Source organism: Bos indicus, chromosome 26 (assembly GCF_029378745.1).
Source record: "Bos indicus isolate NIAB-ARS_2022 breed Sahiwal x Tharparkar chromosome 26, NIAB-ARS_B.indTharparkar_mat_pri_1.0, whole genome shotgun sequence".
Taxonomy (NCBI): domain Eukaryota; kingdom Metazoa; phylum Chordata; class Mammalia; order Artiodactyla; family Bovidae; genus Bos; species Bos indicus.
Genome location: NC_091785.1, coordinates 8,762,570 through 8,780,413, shown reverse-complemented (window position 1 = coordinate 8,780,413; position 17,844 = coordinate 8,762,570). Strand labels below are relative to the sequence as shown.

The window sequence follows — 17,844 nt, the reverse complement described above, 5'->3', positions numbered from 1 at the left end:
AGGGTACACAGATGTATCAGTCAGTCACAAAATATGAAGTGAAAGTTGCTCAGTTGTGTCTGACTCTTTGTAACCTCATGGACTATGCAGTCCATGGAATTCTCCAGGCCAGAGTACTGGAGTGGGTAGCTGTTCCCTTCTGCAAGGGATCTTCCCAACCCAGGGATTGAACCCAGGTCTCCCGCATTGCGGGTAGATTCCTTGCCAGCTGAGCCACCAGTAAAGCCCAAGAATACTGGAATGGGTAGCCTATCCCTTCTCCAGTGGATCTTCCCAACCCAGGAATCGAACCAGGGTCTCCTGAACTGCAGGCAGATTCTTTACCAGCTGAGCTACCATGGAAGCCCATATCAAACCAGTCAATCCTAAAGGAAATCAACCCTGAATGTTCATTGGAAGGACTGATGCTGAAGCTGAAGCTCCAGTACTTTGGCCACCTGATGTGAAGAGCTGACTCATTGGAAAAGACTCTGATGCTGGGAAAGATTGGGGACAAGAGGAGAAGGGGGTGACAGAGCATGAGATGGTTGGATGACATCACTGACTTGATGGGCATGAATTGGAGCAAACTCTGGGAGATAATGAAGGACAGGAAAGCCTGGTGTGCTGCAGTCCATGGGGTCGCAGAGTTGGACACAACTGAGTGACTGAACAATAACAAATGTATCAGACAAATGGGCATCCAGAAACCGTGAAAGACATGTAACATGTAAGATTACTCTCTGACTACAGTCCCCACTCTAACAGACGTTTGGAGCTCAGTTGCCATGGAAACAGGGAAGAAGGTGGCAAACTCTCCTGTGAGTGTTGGCTGCACTGAGGGGGTGCTGTCCGAGCCAAATCTGAAATGGATGAGAGGCAGTTGGCCAAGTGGAGTTGATTGCTAGGTGGAGAAAACAGAGAGGGTGTGAAAGGGAGTCTTAAGAACGCAGTAAAGTTAGACACACCTGGCATGTGATCCTGTGGGCTGCGTGGCCAGAGATTACGCCAGAGAGGGAAGTTGTGGGCAGATTTTCAGAGGTCTGGTCACTTTTTCCAAGGAGTCTGGCCACAGGAAGCCAAGAAAGGTTGAAGCAGGGAATCTGATGTGATGACATCTGTCTCTTAGAAAGCCATCTCTCCTATAATATGGAAAGTAAGCTATTTGGGAGGTGGGGAAGGAGGTAGACTTCGAGTAGTGCCAGTTTATGTGTACCTGTTTTCATGCCAGGTGTGATTCTAGATGTTTCTTCATTGCATTCTCACAGTCGTGAATGAGAGGAAGTTGCAGTTGGTCCAGAGATGCCAGACTTGCCTGTTGTCCTGCAGGTACTAAGTGGCAGAGGCAAGAAGTTCGGCCTTGTCTCTGTTCCTGGCACTTCACGTGAGGGAGACAGACGAGGCTGCTTTTGTGCAGTTTTTTTCTGAATTTAGAGAAGAGGAAGATCTAGACCAGGGCAGACATGGGGAAGGTGACAAAGGTTTCCTGCATGGCAGCGGCCATCTAGTGTGAAGAGAGAGAGCATTCGCCAAAGACATCCAAATGAGCTGCAGAGCTGACGCTGTGTGACTGCATGAAGCGCGATCCACAGTACAGGCAGCTGGACGGCAGGGGTTTCATCCCAAGGAAGTTTCCAGATACTGCAGGTCAGTGGATTTGACTCAGAAGCCATAGTCCTGCTCGAGAGACTCCCACAGGCCACGTGTGAGACAGTTTGAGCATCACAATGAAATCATGACAGTAATTATACATTAATAAGAAACATTGAAAAAATTAGTGATAATGGAGAAGAAATTAACTACTATATATTAAAGAAATACTGGAAATACTAGATATTAAAGAAATACTGGAAATAGCAAGTCTCCATTTTTCAAGCGCTATAGTAATATTTTAAACAAAAATCGTCCATAGATGCTAAAACCATTGGGTGAAAGATGGGGCACCACAATATTTAGATCATTTCAAAAAGTCACATACAGCTTGTTAATAACAAAGGGGCAAAGGTGTGTATTTGATTGAGAAGTCCGTCAGACATTCTGGCGGCCACCTGATAAACCAGCTGCGGGACAAGCGATACCAGACGTTCTTTGATTTGACACATTGGGTAGGGCACATCATTCTGTGTATGCCTGCCAATAGCATTGAACCTGGATTAAAACATAAGGAAACAATCCGATAAAACTAAGTGGAAGGGCATTCTATTAAAAAAACAACAACAACAAAACTAGATTGCACTCTTTAAAAATTGTCATTAAAAAGTGACTGAGAAACTGTTGTAGAACAAGAAAATTCAAGAGGGCGACAGGTACCCTCTATTCATCTCCTCTGATTGGATCCTAGATTTGGGGGGACGCTATACAGGACACTGTTGAAACTGTGGGGGAGTCTGAATAAGGATGTGTGTGAACCCCAGTGGTATTGTATCACTGTTAAGTTTCATGAGTGTGATTATAGAAGAAAATCTCCTTGTTGGCACCTTTAAAGGTGAAGTGTCATAAATATTCAACTTAATTCTCATGAGGCCCAGGGGAAAAACTAGGAGAAAGAGGAGAAGCAAATGTGGCAAACCATGATAATTGATGAGTCTGAGTGAAGAGTCTAAGGATGTTCATTCTTTTCTTTAGATTTACGCATTTTCAAAGCAAATATCTGAGGGAATATTTTTTCACTTCATGACCAGGTAGGCTAAAGGACCTAAGTGATAATTTTTGTTGAAGGGAAATATTACCTGACTGACATAATGGAATTTCTTTAATGTGGCAAATAAGTATCTGGATAAATGGAAATCCATAGCTGATGTTTGTTTAAGATTTTATGAAGCTTTTGATGTCTCATTACTGATGGCCATGACAAAATTCTTCACGTTTTTTTCCTGGGGAAAAAAGGAGGCTGATTGAGGATTAGTGTTTCACTTTTTGCAGTTATTTCAAATGGGCTTCCCTGGTGGCTCAGTGGTAAAGAATCTGCCTGCAGTGCAGGAGACACAGGCTTGATCCCTGGATTCAGGAAGATCCCCTGGAGAAGGAAATGGCAAACCATTCCAGTATTCTTTCCTGGAGGATCCCATCGACAGAGGAGCCTGGCAGGCTACAGTCCATGGGGGTCACTAAAGAATCAGTCACAACTTAGTGACTAAACAACAAATAAATTATTTAAAGACCCCCTCCCCACCTGGCCTAGCCGGCATAGGAACTGGTGGTTACATTGGATAATGGGGCAGAAACAAACCCCTCAGAACTTAGTGGAGGGAAAGTGTTTTTTCAGAGTTATTGCATAGGGGACTCTCCCTACTTCAGATCATTTGAGGTGATATAATATTTGCAGATGAAACTTAATCTTTCCAGGGGTGAAACTAAGTCTTTCAGATTACCATCTGAGGAAGAATTCATAAAAGTGATCACAGATGAACATGCATGAGGCCTCTGTATTTAAAAAGAACAATCCAAATTTCACTTTTTGGCTTCTAGGCATTGAGTTCTCACTTAAGGAACCCCTCGCCCAAAAGATGGACCTAACACGGTCATTGTAATGCTGTCTGATATCGTATAGCTCTTTATAATTTTGGCAATCACTTTTGCAAACATTATCTCCGTTTGATGGTGAGGGTTGAGGGTGAGGAGGTAGTGTTGTCACCATTTAACAGATGAGAGAACTGGGGCTAGAGTGGATAAAATGGTTTATCCAGAGCCACCTGGATAGCTGGCCCCAAACTGGACTATGCTCCTTGTCATTCTTTTTGTTTGTTTTGTTTTAATTGGAGGATTCTTGCTTTACGGTATTGTGCGGGTTTCTGCCGTGCATCAACAGCCACGTGTCCCCTCCCTCTTCAGCCTCCCTCCCATGCCCCCCAACCCCTATAGGTTGTCACAGAGCACCGGGCTGAGCTCCCTGTATCACACGCAAATATGAAAGTAAACTTCAAGATCTTTGGAGCCTTCCTCCAATACAGCACAATATAAAGCAAGGAAAGTTAAAATCAAACTGAAAACACCTTGTTTAAGAAGGCAGAAGATACGCAATTTGTTTGTGAAGGATTCCTATGAAAATAACTTTTATAAATGAGAAGTCTGATTTAAGTGGAAAAGCAATGAGAAATCTTTAGTGAATAAGGAACAAAGTTTTTAAACTATTCAGCTATGTTTAATGGCACGTGTAAAATAAAGCCTGCCTAGCTGATTTTTCAGGGCTGCTGTAAGATGAGGCATTGGTAAGAGGCAATGATTATATTAAAAAGCATTTCCCCTCTTGAGCACTCACTTTCAGCCCTTCCTTCAAGTTACACCAAAGCCCTGGAATCGTGCATTGTTGTTTGATGAGTTTGGGTTCCAGGTTCTCCCTCTCCTGCCAGGAGGTGGTGAAGCATTAAGTGTAAGTGCTGGCTTTTCAGATGTGGTTAAGAGATAGGCAAGTACACAAGGCCATCTGCACAATGAATGGTGTTAACAGCCCATTACTAGAGAGCTGTGTACTCAGCATTGAAAACATACTTGGGGGAAACCTGTGTTTAGTAACCAAAGGCTCACTGGTTCGAACCCCTCTGGAGTGGTCTTTCTCATTCAGAGGCCTCTCCCTCTGCCTTCTGCTCTCAGTTCCCATGTCCTGTATTGCTTAAGTGCTTTGGCCAGTTTACTTAATTTCTTGACCATTTATTAGAAGTCAAAGAAAACTGCTTTGTTTTTCCTGAAAAGTGATTTTCCTCTGACCCCGGGAGACATAAGCGTGTAGATACAAGACCTTGTCACAGCTTTGAAGTGCCCACTGGGAGAGTGCTTGTGTGAACGTCCCCCAAATAGCTGTGCTTTCAGAAATGAACACTTGAAAGCCTCCTGGTGGGGAGGTTACAGCTCCAGGGATACTCCACCCTCTTTCCCACTGAACACAACCCAACACAGGCCGTGATGTCTGGAGCAGCTCTTTGATGACTCTGGAAAATGGTAGGGGCAGAGTGGAGAAGGGAACTGAAATGAGAAGTGAGAAGTAAGGAGAATCCAGCTGGGAGTCTCCTGTTTTTGTTGCTCCTGCTTCTTCCTCTTCCCCTTCCCCTTTCTCCCCTCCTCCCTCTTCCTCCTTTTCCCTCCTCTCTCTTCCCCCTTCCCTTTCCCCCTCCTCTTCTGTCCTTCTCCTCCCCTCCTCCTCCTCTTCTGTTTTCGTCTCATATCTCCTGCCTATACTCAGAAGCAGCCTACATCTCAGAACTGCACAACTCCAGGGGAATTGAATGGAAGTTAACCTTGGGGCAGAGACTAGGAGAATTTCTACCAATTCCCATGCAAACCGTGCTAGCATGGAGTGTGTACATCCTAGACTTCTTCTGTGTATGTTGTTTTTACAGTGATACTTATACCAAACATTTTGTTTTGTTTTTTTCCTCTTGGTAGAAGAAAGTATTTATGATATTTTACTTACTACATGGTCACTGTATACTTACTTTTGAATAATTTATTTGTTATAATTATGGCCTAGTTCAGTGCGTTTGAATTGCTATAGTATACTTCTGAAGTACTTCAGCTTCTGGTTCATTAGGTCCTGAGAGGGTACAGACACACCTCATTTTATTGAACTTCACTTTGCTAGACTTTACAAATACTGCAGTTCTTAGAAGCTGAAAGTTGTGGCAATTCTGGGTTGAAGCAGTCTGTCAGCATCATTTTGCAACATCACCTGCTCACTTCGTGTCTGTGTCATGTTTTGGTAGTTCGCACGATTTTTTAACTTCCTGTGTTTGTTATGTGCTTTGTGGCCAGTGATCTTCGATGTTACCACTTGCTGAAGGCTCAGATGATAGTTGGCATTTTTAGCAATAAAGTATTTTATAATTCAGGCCTGTTTTTTAGATATAATGCTATTGCACACTTAATAGACTACAATAGAGTGTAATGTAACTTTTTATGCACTGAAAACATAAAAATTAGTGAAATTGACTGAACTGGAATATTCACTTTATTGTGGGGTCTGAACCCAAAATGTCCCCAAGGTCTGTCTGTAATCACAGCCACCTCCTGGAGTTGCCAGTACTCCCTTGGCCCAGATTCTGAATAGCAAGGGAACAGTTATTTAATAATTCCCATTTAGGTTGTTTCCAGTTTGTTGCTTTTATAAATGCTGTTTTTCATAAAGGTTTTCTTCCTATTCCGTATCATTTCTTGGAGGTAGATTCCTAGAAGCAGTTAAGCACTGACTCACACATAAGTCTTGGCTGTTTGGATTGCTGGTCAACATTGATGATTATTTTTGCAGAGGATTTTTGCCAGTTGTAATAAATATATTACTCCCCAGGTTGATGATGAGCAAATTGAGGCTGAGAATGGTTCGGCTGCCCAGGATCAAACACCTGATGGGTAGAAGAGCCATGATTTTAGCCCAGCCTGTCTGCTTCAGAAGCTACTCTGCCTGTTCATCTCTGCATACTGGCTGGCTGGCTGCTGCAGCCACCACATTCGTTCCCTCCTCTTAAAGGAGCCTTTTTGAGAAGATCAGTGACATCGCCTGTGCTGCACCGTTGGCTCTTTCCTTAGCCTTCCTAATTCGATATAGAAAAGAATGAGCTCCTCTTAATGTTAATTTTTATTTCTATTTGTTTGACAGAGCCTGGGCCTTCAGCTGGTCACATCCTCTGTCCTTTGATAAATGTTGGTTCCTAGATGGTCTTATTTACTTGATTGATATGTGCTGTGTACATGATAAAGATGTTAACTTGTTTCTATTCCAGTTGTTTTATAATTTGTCTTACAGTTTATTTGCTTTTCTAAAGCATAATTAAACATTTTAATGTAGCTATAACTATCCATTTTCTTTTCCTGTTGCTCTCTGAGCTTAAGAGATTTCCCCCTTACAGAGGCTTGACAATCACAGATAGATATTTTTAAAAAGAAAGCATACATAGAGGTATTAAGGGTACTTGTAAGAAATGCAGCAGTTTGGGGCTGTTTTTCCTCAAGGCCATGTTTACCTCATAATCTCTCCCTCTTTTCCTTCTCATACAGTTTCCCCACAGACATTTTCCTGCGAAAATGGGAGGGCAGATTTTGGGAGGGATGGTGCTCAAGGATGTGATTTATAGTTTTCAGAACACAGAGGGAGTTTGGGAAGGACAATTTGAAATAAGGTAAAATGAAGAATTCCCTGAGCATTTTTTACCATAATTTTCTACTGTATATTATCCATTCCTATGATAAGCTTTATCATAGCAATCATAAGCTTTATGTTAAGCTTTCAACATAAAACTTTCAGAAAATTTTTATCATGTTTATACATGCATGTAATCTAAGAAACAAAATTGTGTTACACTACTTATTATGGCAAACAGTAGTCCCCAGCCCTTACCCTAACCCTATTCCTCTATTCCAACCCTCTTTCCTACTTTCTTGCAACTCTTTTTAACTCAATCTCATGGTATTAATATTTACCTTCATTTCCCTTTTTACAGGATTTTTTGTGTATGTGCTTATCCTCGGGTATCTAAGTGACATGGCAATGCTGTTTCTGTATCATTTCTAATACAAGCAGTTACCCACTTCCTGCTGGTGAAGGTCAGGATTTAGAGCCCTGTCGCTCTACATCCCCACATCCACCAGCTTGCATGCATTCAGTGCCTTTTCCTTGCCTTCTTTCCCTCCCCAACCAGCCCACTACCAGAGTTAATGCTTCTTACCTTATCTCCCCAGTGTAGTTTTCTGTCTTTGGTTTAACTGAATATTCAGTACTTACATTATTATAGTTTTGTAAATGCTATTCATAGCCTAGTCATATACTTTCCTATAATTACTTTTCCTTTCCATCACAATATTTTGTTTCCTACAGAGTTGGTAATTGCCTTGCTTTTTGTTCCGTTAGTTTTCTGTGTACTTATTCCTCCCACCCCCAACCCACGTTATGACTCAGTCCAGCCACAGGACTGGGTGTCCTGTTAGGGAGGGCTCCCTCTCTAGGCCGGAGCTCTCAGTCCTCCCTTTCTTAGCATCCTAGCAAATCCCATTTCTTCTTTTTTCTGTTTACTCCTTTGCTTTGTAGAATGTATATTATGTAATTTCCTGCAAGAAGAGTCATAGGTGATAAATGTTTTGAAATCTTGTATATGTGAAATGGCTTTAGTTTATCTATCCTTGATCTGTTCTTTAAGTTTATGCTCAGTTAATCATGGGGCTTCCCTGGTGACTCAGTCGCTAAAGAATCAGCCTACAGTGCAGGAGATGAGAGTTTGATCCCTGGGTCAGAAAGACCCCAAGGAGAAAGGAAATGGCAACTCACTCCAGTATTCTTGCCTGGGGAAGCCAATGGATTCCTGGCAGGCTGCAGGCTACAGTATATGGGGTGGCGAAAGAGTCGGACATGACTTAGCAACTGCAGCACCATCACCACAGTTAATGATATGGCTGGGAATAGAATTCTAAGTTGAAAATCATTTTCCCTCAGAATTTGGAGGCATTTTTCTGAAGCCTTTTCTTTCCTTTTACTGCTTTTGAAAAAGCCTGATTCTTGATCTTTCGTGTGAAGCTTGTTTTTGATCTCTGGCTGCTTTATGGTCTCTTGTTAACCCCAAATTTCTGAAGTTCCTAACACAGCTGAGTTTAGCTGTGTTATCTGTTTGCTTCTATCGAGCCGGGCTTTCATTGATCCCATGCAGTTTAGAAATCCATTTCCTCTATGTGATATGTTCAATATGACATCCTTAACTAGAAATCTTGATCTGTTTTTAAAAGGGAAATTATAATAAAACATGCTTCCCAGAGCCTGAAATATTATCATTTAAATGTCAGAAGGGGATTATGGTCATTAAATTGGCTAACCAGAATTTAAGAGAGTGTTGACAAACATAGAATGCAGATAGTCATGCATTTCATTTGCCAGAGCAAATAAAAGCTTCAGTGAATAAGTTGTTCTTGCCATTGATTGCTCTAGTATCCAGTCTTTCAGAGAAAGACAGATTTATTTATAAACTTTTATTAAAAGGAAAAACATACACTTCTATTTTTCTGGGCTCCAAAATCACTGCAGGTGGTGACTGCAGCCATGAAATTAAAAGACGCTTACTCCTTGGAAGGAAAGTTATGACCAACCTAGACAGCATATTCAAAAGCTGAGACATTACTTTGCCAACAAAGGTCCGTCTAGTCAAGGCTATGGTTTTTCCAGTAGTCATGAAGCTTCAGTACTTTGGCCACCTCATGCGAAGAGTTGACTCATTGGAAAAGACTCTGATGCTGAGAGGGATTGGGGGCAGGAGGAGAAGGGGATGGCAGAGGATGAGATGGTTGGATGACATCACCGACTCAATCATCATGAGTTTGGATAAACTCGTGGGAGTTATTGATGGACAGGGAGGCCTGGCATGCTTCGGTTCATGGGGTTGCAAAGAGTCGGACACGTCTGAGCGACTGAACTGCACTACCCACATAATTTCAGAAGGTTGAAAGTACATTCTACTCAGTCCCTAGCTTTAGTTTGGTCCCCTAAAATCACATACCCCCCAAAATTCATTTATTTGATTTTCCAGTCTCCACGTGCTTTAGCTATGAAATCAGCAGAACATTTGTCCTCTAGGCCAAGGGTCCCCAGCCTCCGCGATCTAGTGCCTGATGGTCTTAGGTGGAGCTGATGTAATATAATAGAAATAAAATGCACAATAAATGTAATGTGTGTGAATTATCCTGGTACCATCCCCATCCCTAGTCCAGGGAAAAACTGTCTTCCATGAACTTGGTCCCTGGTGCCAAAAAGGTCGGGGACTGCTGCCCTAGGCCAAGTGTGTGAAATAGATCTTTAAATTTTTCTCAGAGTTTTCCCCCCAAATGTCAGTTAAGGTAGTAAGTTAGTCAATGTTTACAGTATAAAGAAAAATATTTAGTAACTAACCATGACATGGTTGGATGGCATCACCAACTCGATTTACATGAGTTTGAGCAGGCTTCAGGAGTTGGTGATGGACAGGGAAGCCTGGAGTGCTACAGTCCATGGGGTCACAAAGTTGGACATGACTAAACAACTGAACTGAACCATCTGCTAACACTTGCTGTAAAAAGAGCTGACATCTAAGGAAAGCTCTGAAGCTGCATGCTTCATCTCTAGGACCACACTCTTCTGGGGGCCATTGAAACAGCAGTGAATGTTGAGCAGGCACACTTCATTGGGGGGTGGGGTGGATTTTACACGTCCTAATGTAAATTTATAAAGGAAAAACACTCCAGTGTGTCTCCTGTCGTCTCAAATCCCCTGCTGAATACTTCTGTAACTAGATGTATGGGTTTTTATCTCCAAACAAGCAACTGTCTCTATATAAGTCCATTTTGGCACTCTCTACCTGGAAATAGATCCCACAGGTTAAAGGCTCAACACCAAGTGCCTCCCCCACCCCACTTCAGAATGCTAATTGCTGGTTCAGATGGTTGCCTGTACTGTTTATCAGCTAGTTGTAAATTGGAGGTTCCTGTGACCCGCTCCTTGGAGTCAGTTAATTTGCTAGGGCTGCTCACAGAACTCAGGAAAACATGTTACTTATTAGTTGAGCAGTTTTGTTATAAAAGAGTATAACTTAGGACCAGTCACATGGAAGAGACATATAGGGTAAGGTATCTGGGAAGGAGTGTGTACTGCACTCCCCACATCTTCACATGTACACCAGCCTAGAAACTCTCCAAACCCCCATCCTTTAAGATGTCTGTGGAGGCTTCATTATATAGCCATGGTTGATTAAATCATAGGCCATTGGTGATTCACTCAGCCCCCAGCATCTTTCCCCTCTTTGGAGGTGGGAGGAAGTGGGAATGAGACTCTAACCCTCTAGTCACCTGGTTGGTTCTCCTGGCAATCACCCCCTATCTTTCGGGACTTTCCAAAAGTCGCTTTAAACTCAGAAACACTCGGGTGTGGGTGAAAGGGGCTTTTGTGAATAACAAAAGGCTCCTTGGGCTTCCCAGGCAGCACTGGTGGTAAAGAACCCACCTGCCAGTGCAGGAGGCATAAGAGGTGCGGGTTTCATCCCTGGGTCAGGAAGATTCTCTGGAGAAGGGCATGGCAATCCGCTCCAGTATTCTTGCCTGGAGAATTCCATGGACAGAGAAGCCTGGCGAGCCATAGTTCACAGGGTTGCAAAGAGTCGGACATGACTAAGATGACTGAGCACGCATGCAGACACCTTTATCTTGTCCTTCTTAGGAAGTTGCAAAGCTTGTAGGAGCTCTATGCCAGGAACAGGAATGAAGACCAAATATATATTTCTTACTATAAATCACAATATGATAAAACTTAATTCTGAACACAAATTGTAATCACGGCATACTTGTGTGTGGGTTAGTAATGAGTCTGATTTCCTCTTCTCCCCCCAGCTTTTTGGAGACTGGGAAGCCCAACTGCGGAGGATAATGAAACTCATCGCTGGCGGCGGCCTGTCCATCACAGGCTCCCACAACATGTGTGGGGACTACCTGTACAGCGGCCACACGGTCATGCTCACACTTACCTACCTATTTATAAAAGAGTGTAAGTCTAGAGCGGCCTCGCGTGAGAATCTCCTCACCTGCCGTTCCCCACGGGAGCAAGGTGGGATCTGGGGAGGGCAGCCCCTCGTCTCACGAGCGTGCTCACAGGCACCCAGGGAAATATATGTCACAGGTGCCTGCACTTCTTGGGAGAGGTGTCTCGTTTCCTTAGCTGTCAGCTGTGGTATCAGGGTGTTTTATGACTGCTGGAAGGAACCAGAAGGGAAAAGACAAAATTCCAGGCCTGGCTGGATGATGGTAGATGTTGTGTTCACTTGGCAGCCATTTTTCAGGCATGGGCACTGTCTCATCTGCTCCAAAGAAGTGCGTGGGGGCTGGAGGTGTCTCTTCCCTCAGACAGGCTCTGGTCTCAGGGGAGCTAAATGATGCAGACATTAAATGGGAAGTTTCTATAAAAAAATGTACTTAAAATATTTTATTATGAAACATACAAAAAATAATATTCAGGTACCCCTGTATGCTGCTCAGATATAATATAAGTATTTGTCAGATCTGTTTCAGATGACCCTTGTCAAAGCAACAGTCCAAATTTATTATATATAAATTATATATTTAATATATTTATATTTAATAAATATATTTATGTTTATATTTATATTTTATAAAACATTTATATTTTAATATATTTATAATATATAAATTATTATATATAAATATATATTAATATATTCTCATTATTAATATATATTAATGCAATAATTATAATATGTATTATTAATATAATGGAGAAGACAATGGCACCCCACTCCAGTGCTCTTGCCTGGAAAATCCCATGGATGGAGGAGCCTGGAAGGCTGAAGTCCATGGGGTCGCTGAGGGTCAGACACAACTGAGCGACTTCACTTTCACTTCTCACTTTCATGCATTGGAGAAGGAAACGGCAGCCCACTCCAGTGTTCTTGCCTGGAGAATCCCACGGAAGGGGGAGCCTGGTGGGCTGCCGTCTATGGGGTCGCACAGGGTCAGACATGACTGAAGCAACTTAGCAGCAGCATTAATATAATAATAATAAAATATTAATATATATCTAAAGTTTTCATTCCTTCCCCCTCCCATTTTCCTCTGTTATTTCTTAAGTATGTTTTAGTCCTTTCTCTACTTGTAGAAAATTCCATTGTCCTTAATATTCTACTGTTAGAAATAGTTTCAGTGAGCTTTATCTAGGCAGTTCCCATGAAGAGCAACAGGAGAAGCCAGGCTGCGGGTATCACAGAAGCGGGACACACATGCGTTCTGAAGGTATTTGAGAGCCTGTGGCACCTGTTGGAACGTCAGTGTGGTTGGAATTTAGAGCAGTGGTAATAATGAGAATTGGAAAGTGAACTGGTGAGTAGGAACCAGACTGTGGAACATGCCTTGAGTCACAGGAAGGAGTCTGAATTTGCATTCTGAGAGACATGAGGTGCCCATTGAGAGGCTGTAACCACTGGGGCGGTGTCATCTGACTTACCCTTTAGAGAGGGAGAAACCAGTCCTGTAATGACTCACAGGATGGATTGGAGAGGGTAGAGCAGGAGTAGAGTTCGCAGACTGGCTGCCGCTATAGTCCAGGAAAGAGAGGGGAGTGGCCCAAACTATCAGGATGACATTGGTGTGGAGAGAAGTGGGGGAAACTGGGAGGAATTCACAAAAAGGCGTCTACAGGTAACAGGATTGATTGTGGGGGTACAGGGGGCAGGTGATGGACTGAAGGGTGAAAGCCCAATTTTGGTCTAAAAACTGAGATGGGGAACACAGGAAGAGAAGGGAAGACATACTTTGGGGCACTGAGTGAGAGGAGAGACAGTGGGTGCTCTGCTTGTTCTCAGTAAGTGACCAGATAGAGTGAATTCGAGCAGTGTCTGTTCAGAACTGTCAGGGCGTGATCTGGCCCTGGCACTGGAGTATAACTGGGCATGGAAAAATGGGCACAGAACAGGCCTAATGTCAGCAGCCCTGGAGCCAGATTCCTACCTGCTGCTGGTTGGTCCCTGAAGTACTTCAATGGGGTTAAGCTTTATTCTTGAAGATGAGCCTGTAAACCAAGTTGGATGACGTGGGCCACAAACTGATTCTGAATCCTGGTGCACTCACTCACTCTATGACCTTGGGAAAACCTCTGATGTCTTAGTTTCCTTATCCTTAAAATCAGATACTGAGAGCTCCTTCATGACTTTGCCAGCGGCTCAGCAGATAAAACCTCTGACCTTGGGAAAAACCTCTGATCTCTTAGTTTCCTCATCCTTAGAATCAGATACTGATGGCTCCTTCATGGCTTTCCCACTGGCTCAGCAGATAAAAAAATCCACCTGCCAGTTCAGGAGACACAGGTTCAGTCCCTGGGTCCAGAATCCTTGGAGGAGGAAATGGCAACCCACTCCAGTATTCTTGCCTGAGAAATCCCATGGACAGAGGAGCCTGGCGGGCTACATCCATGGGGTTGCAAAGAGTCAGACACAACTGAGCAGCTAAGTATACTCACACAACTTCTTCATCAATGAGGGAGAGGTTGTGAAAATAAAAACAGATTGCATATGGGGACACTAATAGAGGAGCTGGGAGAATGAACAGTAGGTGCTCTTTGTTGCTGTATTGTTATGTTATCAAATACAACTGTTCCTGGAAAGGGAACATGGAGCCCTGTACATATACTCAGACTTCTGCCCCAACCCCTGACCATGCCATTTAAAATTGCAAACCTCCTTCCCTTCACCCTCTCTGCTGCTAATCCCACTTATCTTAAATCCAAAGCATTTGACACCTTCTAACATAGAGTACAAGTTACTTGATGATAATTATTATTAATTGTCTCTTTTCATTAACTGGGAAGGGATCTCCCCACAAAGGCAAACTGTTTGCCTGTGACGTTAGTTGATACCAAGATCTAGTGACTAGATCTTGTCCTGGCTACATTGTAGATGCTTAATAAATAGTGGGTAAATGAATGACTGATACTTGGACCCCCTGAGAATCCTATAAAAGGCTAAACTATCTTCCCCAGGGTGAGGAGGGTAGGCAACATTTTTGTCTAACGTATCAGACCCTCTGAAGCCCATTCATGGAGAATACAAGGTAGGAGGGCTTACAATCAGTAGAGGTTTTGAATCTCCCATCAAATGACTTCCCAGACACTGTCCTGCCCTTGGGAGTGGACATGGGCTAGAATTCCTGGTCACTTGGATTCTCTTATTTCTATTTGAGAAATGGACACCTCAAAGACTTAAAAAGTAGAATATGGTTGCAGTTAAAAAGTAGAATATGGTTGCAGAGCTTGGAAAGCAAATAGGGTGGTTGTATCCATTATAATTGCCTAGTCTGTGTATAAGGATCCATAGACCAAAAGGTATTGATTTTTGTACAGAGCATTAACCCCATATTATTTCCAGGTAAATTTAGTTATCAGTAGACAGTTTTGGTTTTAATGGAGTGTGATGCATTAACCTGTCCTTGTTTGTCCTTTGAAACTGTATTTGTGATTATATGGGTCAAGTAATAACCACATATAAATTACTGTGGCTAATACAATCACTTGATGAAATAAGCTGCTTCCCTTCTAACCTTGATTACATAGAAGCCAAAGCCCTTGGATTTGCCACCCTAAGCGATCTTTTTACAGTTGAGGCGTGGTTGGGTGCCCTTCGTCATACTTGAATAATAGGACTCTTCTTGCACATTTCTCCTTTGCAGATTCCCCTCGACGACTGTGGTGGTACCACTGGCTCTGCTGGCTTCTCAGCGTGGTGGGCATCTTCTGCATTCTCTTAGCCCATGACCACTACACTGTGGATGTCGTGGTGGCATACTACATCACCACAAGACTCTTCTGGTGGTACCACACTATGGCCAATCAGCAAGTGAGTTTTTCTCCTCCTCTGGTGTTAACTCCTGATGCTCTTGACTAGCTGTTGCTGGTGTGGCAACAGGGGGAGTCACCTGAGACTATATTGTCTCCTGTGGTGCTGATCCACTTCTGAATCAAAGCTGAACCAGAAGTGTTTCTATAATGACGTAGGAGATGGCATCCTTCTAGAACAAGTATCACATTCTCATCGTCCCTGGAAAATACTTTTTTAAGCTGTGCCCACCTCTTGCTTGATCTTGCATTCCTACCTTCTTTTCCATCTTGGGCCCCTCACCAGCTTAATACTTAACATTTAATTAAGTCTCTCCATTTTCATCATAAGAGAGTAACTAAAGCACTAATTGAAGTATTTATTTATAGACAAGAGACTTAAGTAAGCCACACGTTCTCCATGTACTCCTGGCATTGGAGTTATTTGTTTCTCTGCTAGAGAAACAGGTGTGGTCTGGTTTGCAGTTGGGTACAGAGTGTAGAATGGTGGTGTGAGTGTGAACCTGGGGACATAAAGGTGATCAGGGGCTGGATCTGGGGGCCTTTGTGAATTGTCATATGGAAAATATTTGAATCTAAAGTGAAAAATTATAAGAATCATGTGTATGTTCCTATCGGGGCTGAAACAATCAGTTGTTCTTCCTGACTCGGTTTTCTCTTTCTGTGTTCTCTTAGGTGCTAAAAGAAGCTTCCCAGATGAACCTCCTAGCCAGAGTGTGGTGGTACAGGCCATTTCAGTACTTTGAAAAGAATGTCCAAGGAATTGTACCTCGATCTTACCATTGGCCCTTCCCCTGGCCGGTAATCCACCTCAGTAGGCAAGTTAAATACAGCCGACTGGTGAATGACACATAACAGTTCTACATGGTGGAGAAAGAGGAACTGTCCGAAGTGCTAAGAACTCCATGAGAGAAGATGCCATAAAATAAACAACTTCCTAATCCTATTATCTTTCAACAATTACCTTGACTTAACCTATTGAGTTACCTGGTCAGCACTGTGATCTTTTTTTCTCTCCAAAGGACCTGCGTTGGACAACAATAAAGAAAACTCAACCTATCATACACTGTACACATTTCCTGTCCATAAGTTTGGGATTTACATAATCTGCGACCACCATGTTCCTTTGTATATGATGCAACAGCATAAATGTAAGCTTTTATATCATCAGTTCTGGTCTTTCCAGTTACATCTGGAAATAAAGCGTATTATTTTCTTGGGAAAACATACTTTTCATATCTCTTGCCCCAAAGATTGGGCTGTAAGCCATTTTCTAGCAAATGTCTCTATGAAGGTTTCTTAAGTACCTGAATGGGGTTCGATTCTGAAATCTTTCTACCTGTTGCACCGATATTCAAATAAAAATGACAGACACAGGAAGGTTTGGTAACTTTGGGTTTTGTAAAAATCAGCAGAGACAGTGTGTCAAAAGTGCAAAAAAAAAAAAAAAAAGATTCTGTTATAAAGTGATTTTCTAAGTATTTCCTAACTTTATTTTTCAAAATGATGTTATGAAAACCAAATTTAAAGATTTTTACATGTCAGAGAACAGAGAGTTAAAATTTAAAAATGCTTCTTGGGAGAGAAATTTGTCTATGTTTCTAGTGCCTTTCTTGTCTTGATTGTATGGTCAGTAGGCAATCTTCAATGTTTTTATTTAAAATAAATATTCCATGAAAATATAAATGTATGTATACACTACTAAATTTTGCATTTATAGCTAAATTCAATCAGAAGACTGTTTATGGTTCTCAAACTGCTATGAATTAAAGAATGGGGGAATTAATTGGAAAGTCAGAGCCTGTTCCCATATTGTGAGCAGGCGGCGATGACATGTACCACTTCAATTATTTTACCATCTATTTGGTAGTTCGATTTTAACTATACAACGAAAACAGCCATGAATACTTTGTTTTTAAAAAGAGAGTTTTGAAAATGATCACTTAACTAAAACTTGAAAGCTATAAATTAGTTATCCATACTCTCATGACAATTTTGTTGGTGAACAACAAAAAAAGAGATCTATTTCTTTAAAATATATTTGTGCAGGAACTGCATGTAGTTCTAAGTTTTACTCCTAACAGAAGTATGTTTGGGGAAGTATTCTATTCTATACTTGCCAATGTGGAGAACAAAATAGTTTTTTAAGGATGAAGAAGTATATATATCCATTCTGTATTTTATGTGCTGCAGAATTATCTTCCGTAGGGTTTTTTGTGTATTCACAAGGTGATATTTGTATTGTAAAACAATAATGGTGAAGGAAATAAAAAGGCTTTTAAAATTTTGTTTGTTTTAAATCTTTGTACAGTTATTATTCCAGAGAGTATACTGATTATCTTAACAGCTTACCTAGATCATAAATTAATCAAGATGCACTTTTTAATAAAAACTGGTACTTAAAAAATGTCTATTCTTTCTAATGTGTTCACATTCTTCACAAGAGTCATAAACGAAGTCCTTGAAGCAAGATGTAAAAACAAGTTTTGGCATTTCCTCGCTGAGTTTCTTTGAGAGAGGGCCTTTATAATCATGTT

General features: G+C 41.9%; 1 protein-coding gene across 50 annotated transcripts in view; it reads left to right on the top strand.

The window, feature by feature from the left end:
* Nucleotides 1-17,594, top strand: part of SGMS1 (sphingomyelin synthase 1) — a 324,245-nt gene extending 306,651 nt beyond the window's left edge. For all 50 annotated transcript variants that reach the window (XM_070781227.1, XM_070781241.1, XM_070781239.1 and 47 more), the window contains 3 exons: nucleotides 11,302-11,455; nucleotides 15,142-15,308; nucleotides 15,983-17,594. In XM_070781227.1, coding sequence (XP_070637328.1) covers nucleotides 11,302-11,455; nucleotides 15,142-15,308; nucleotides 15,983-16,162 — 501 coding nt within the window. In that variant the 3' untranslated portion in view covers nucleotides 16,163-17,594. The remainder of the gene's footprint in view (nucleotides 1-11,301; nucleotides 11,456-15,141; nucleotides 15,309-15,982) is intronic.
* The last annotated feature ends 250 nt before the right edge of the window (nucleotides 17,595-17,844 follow it).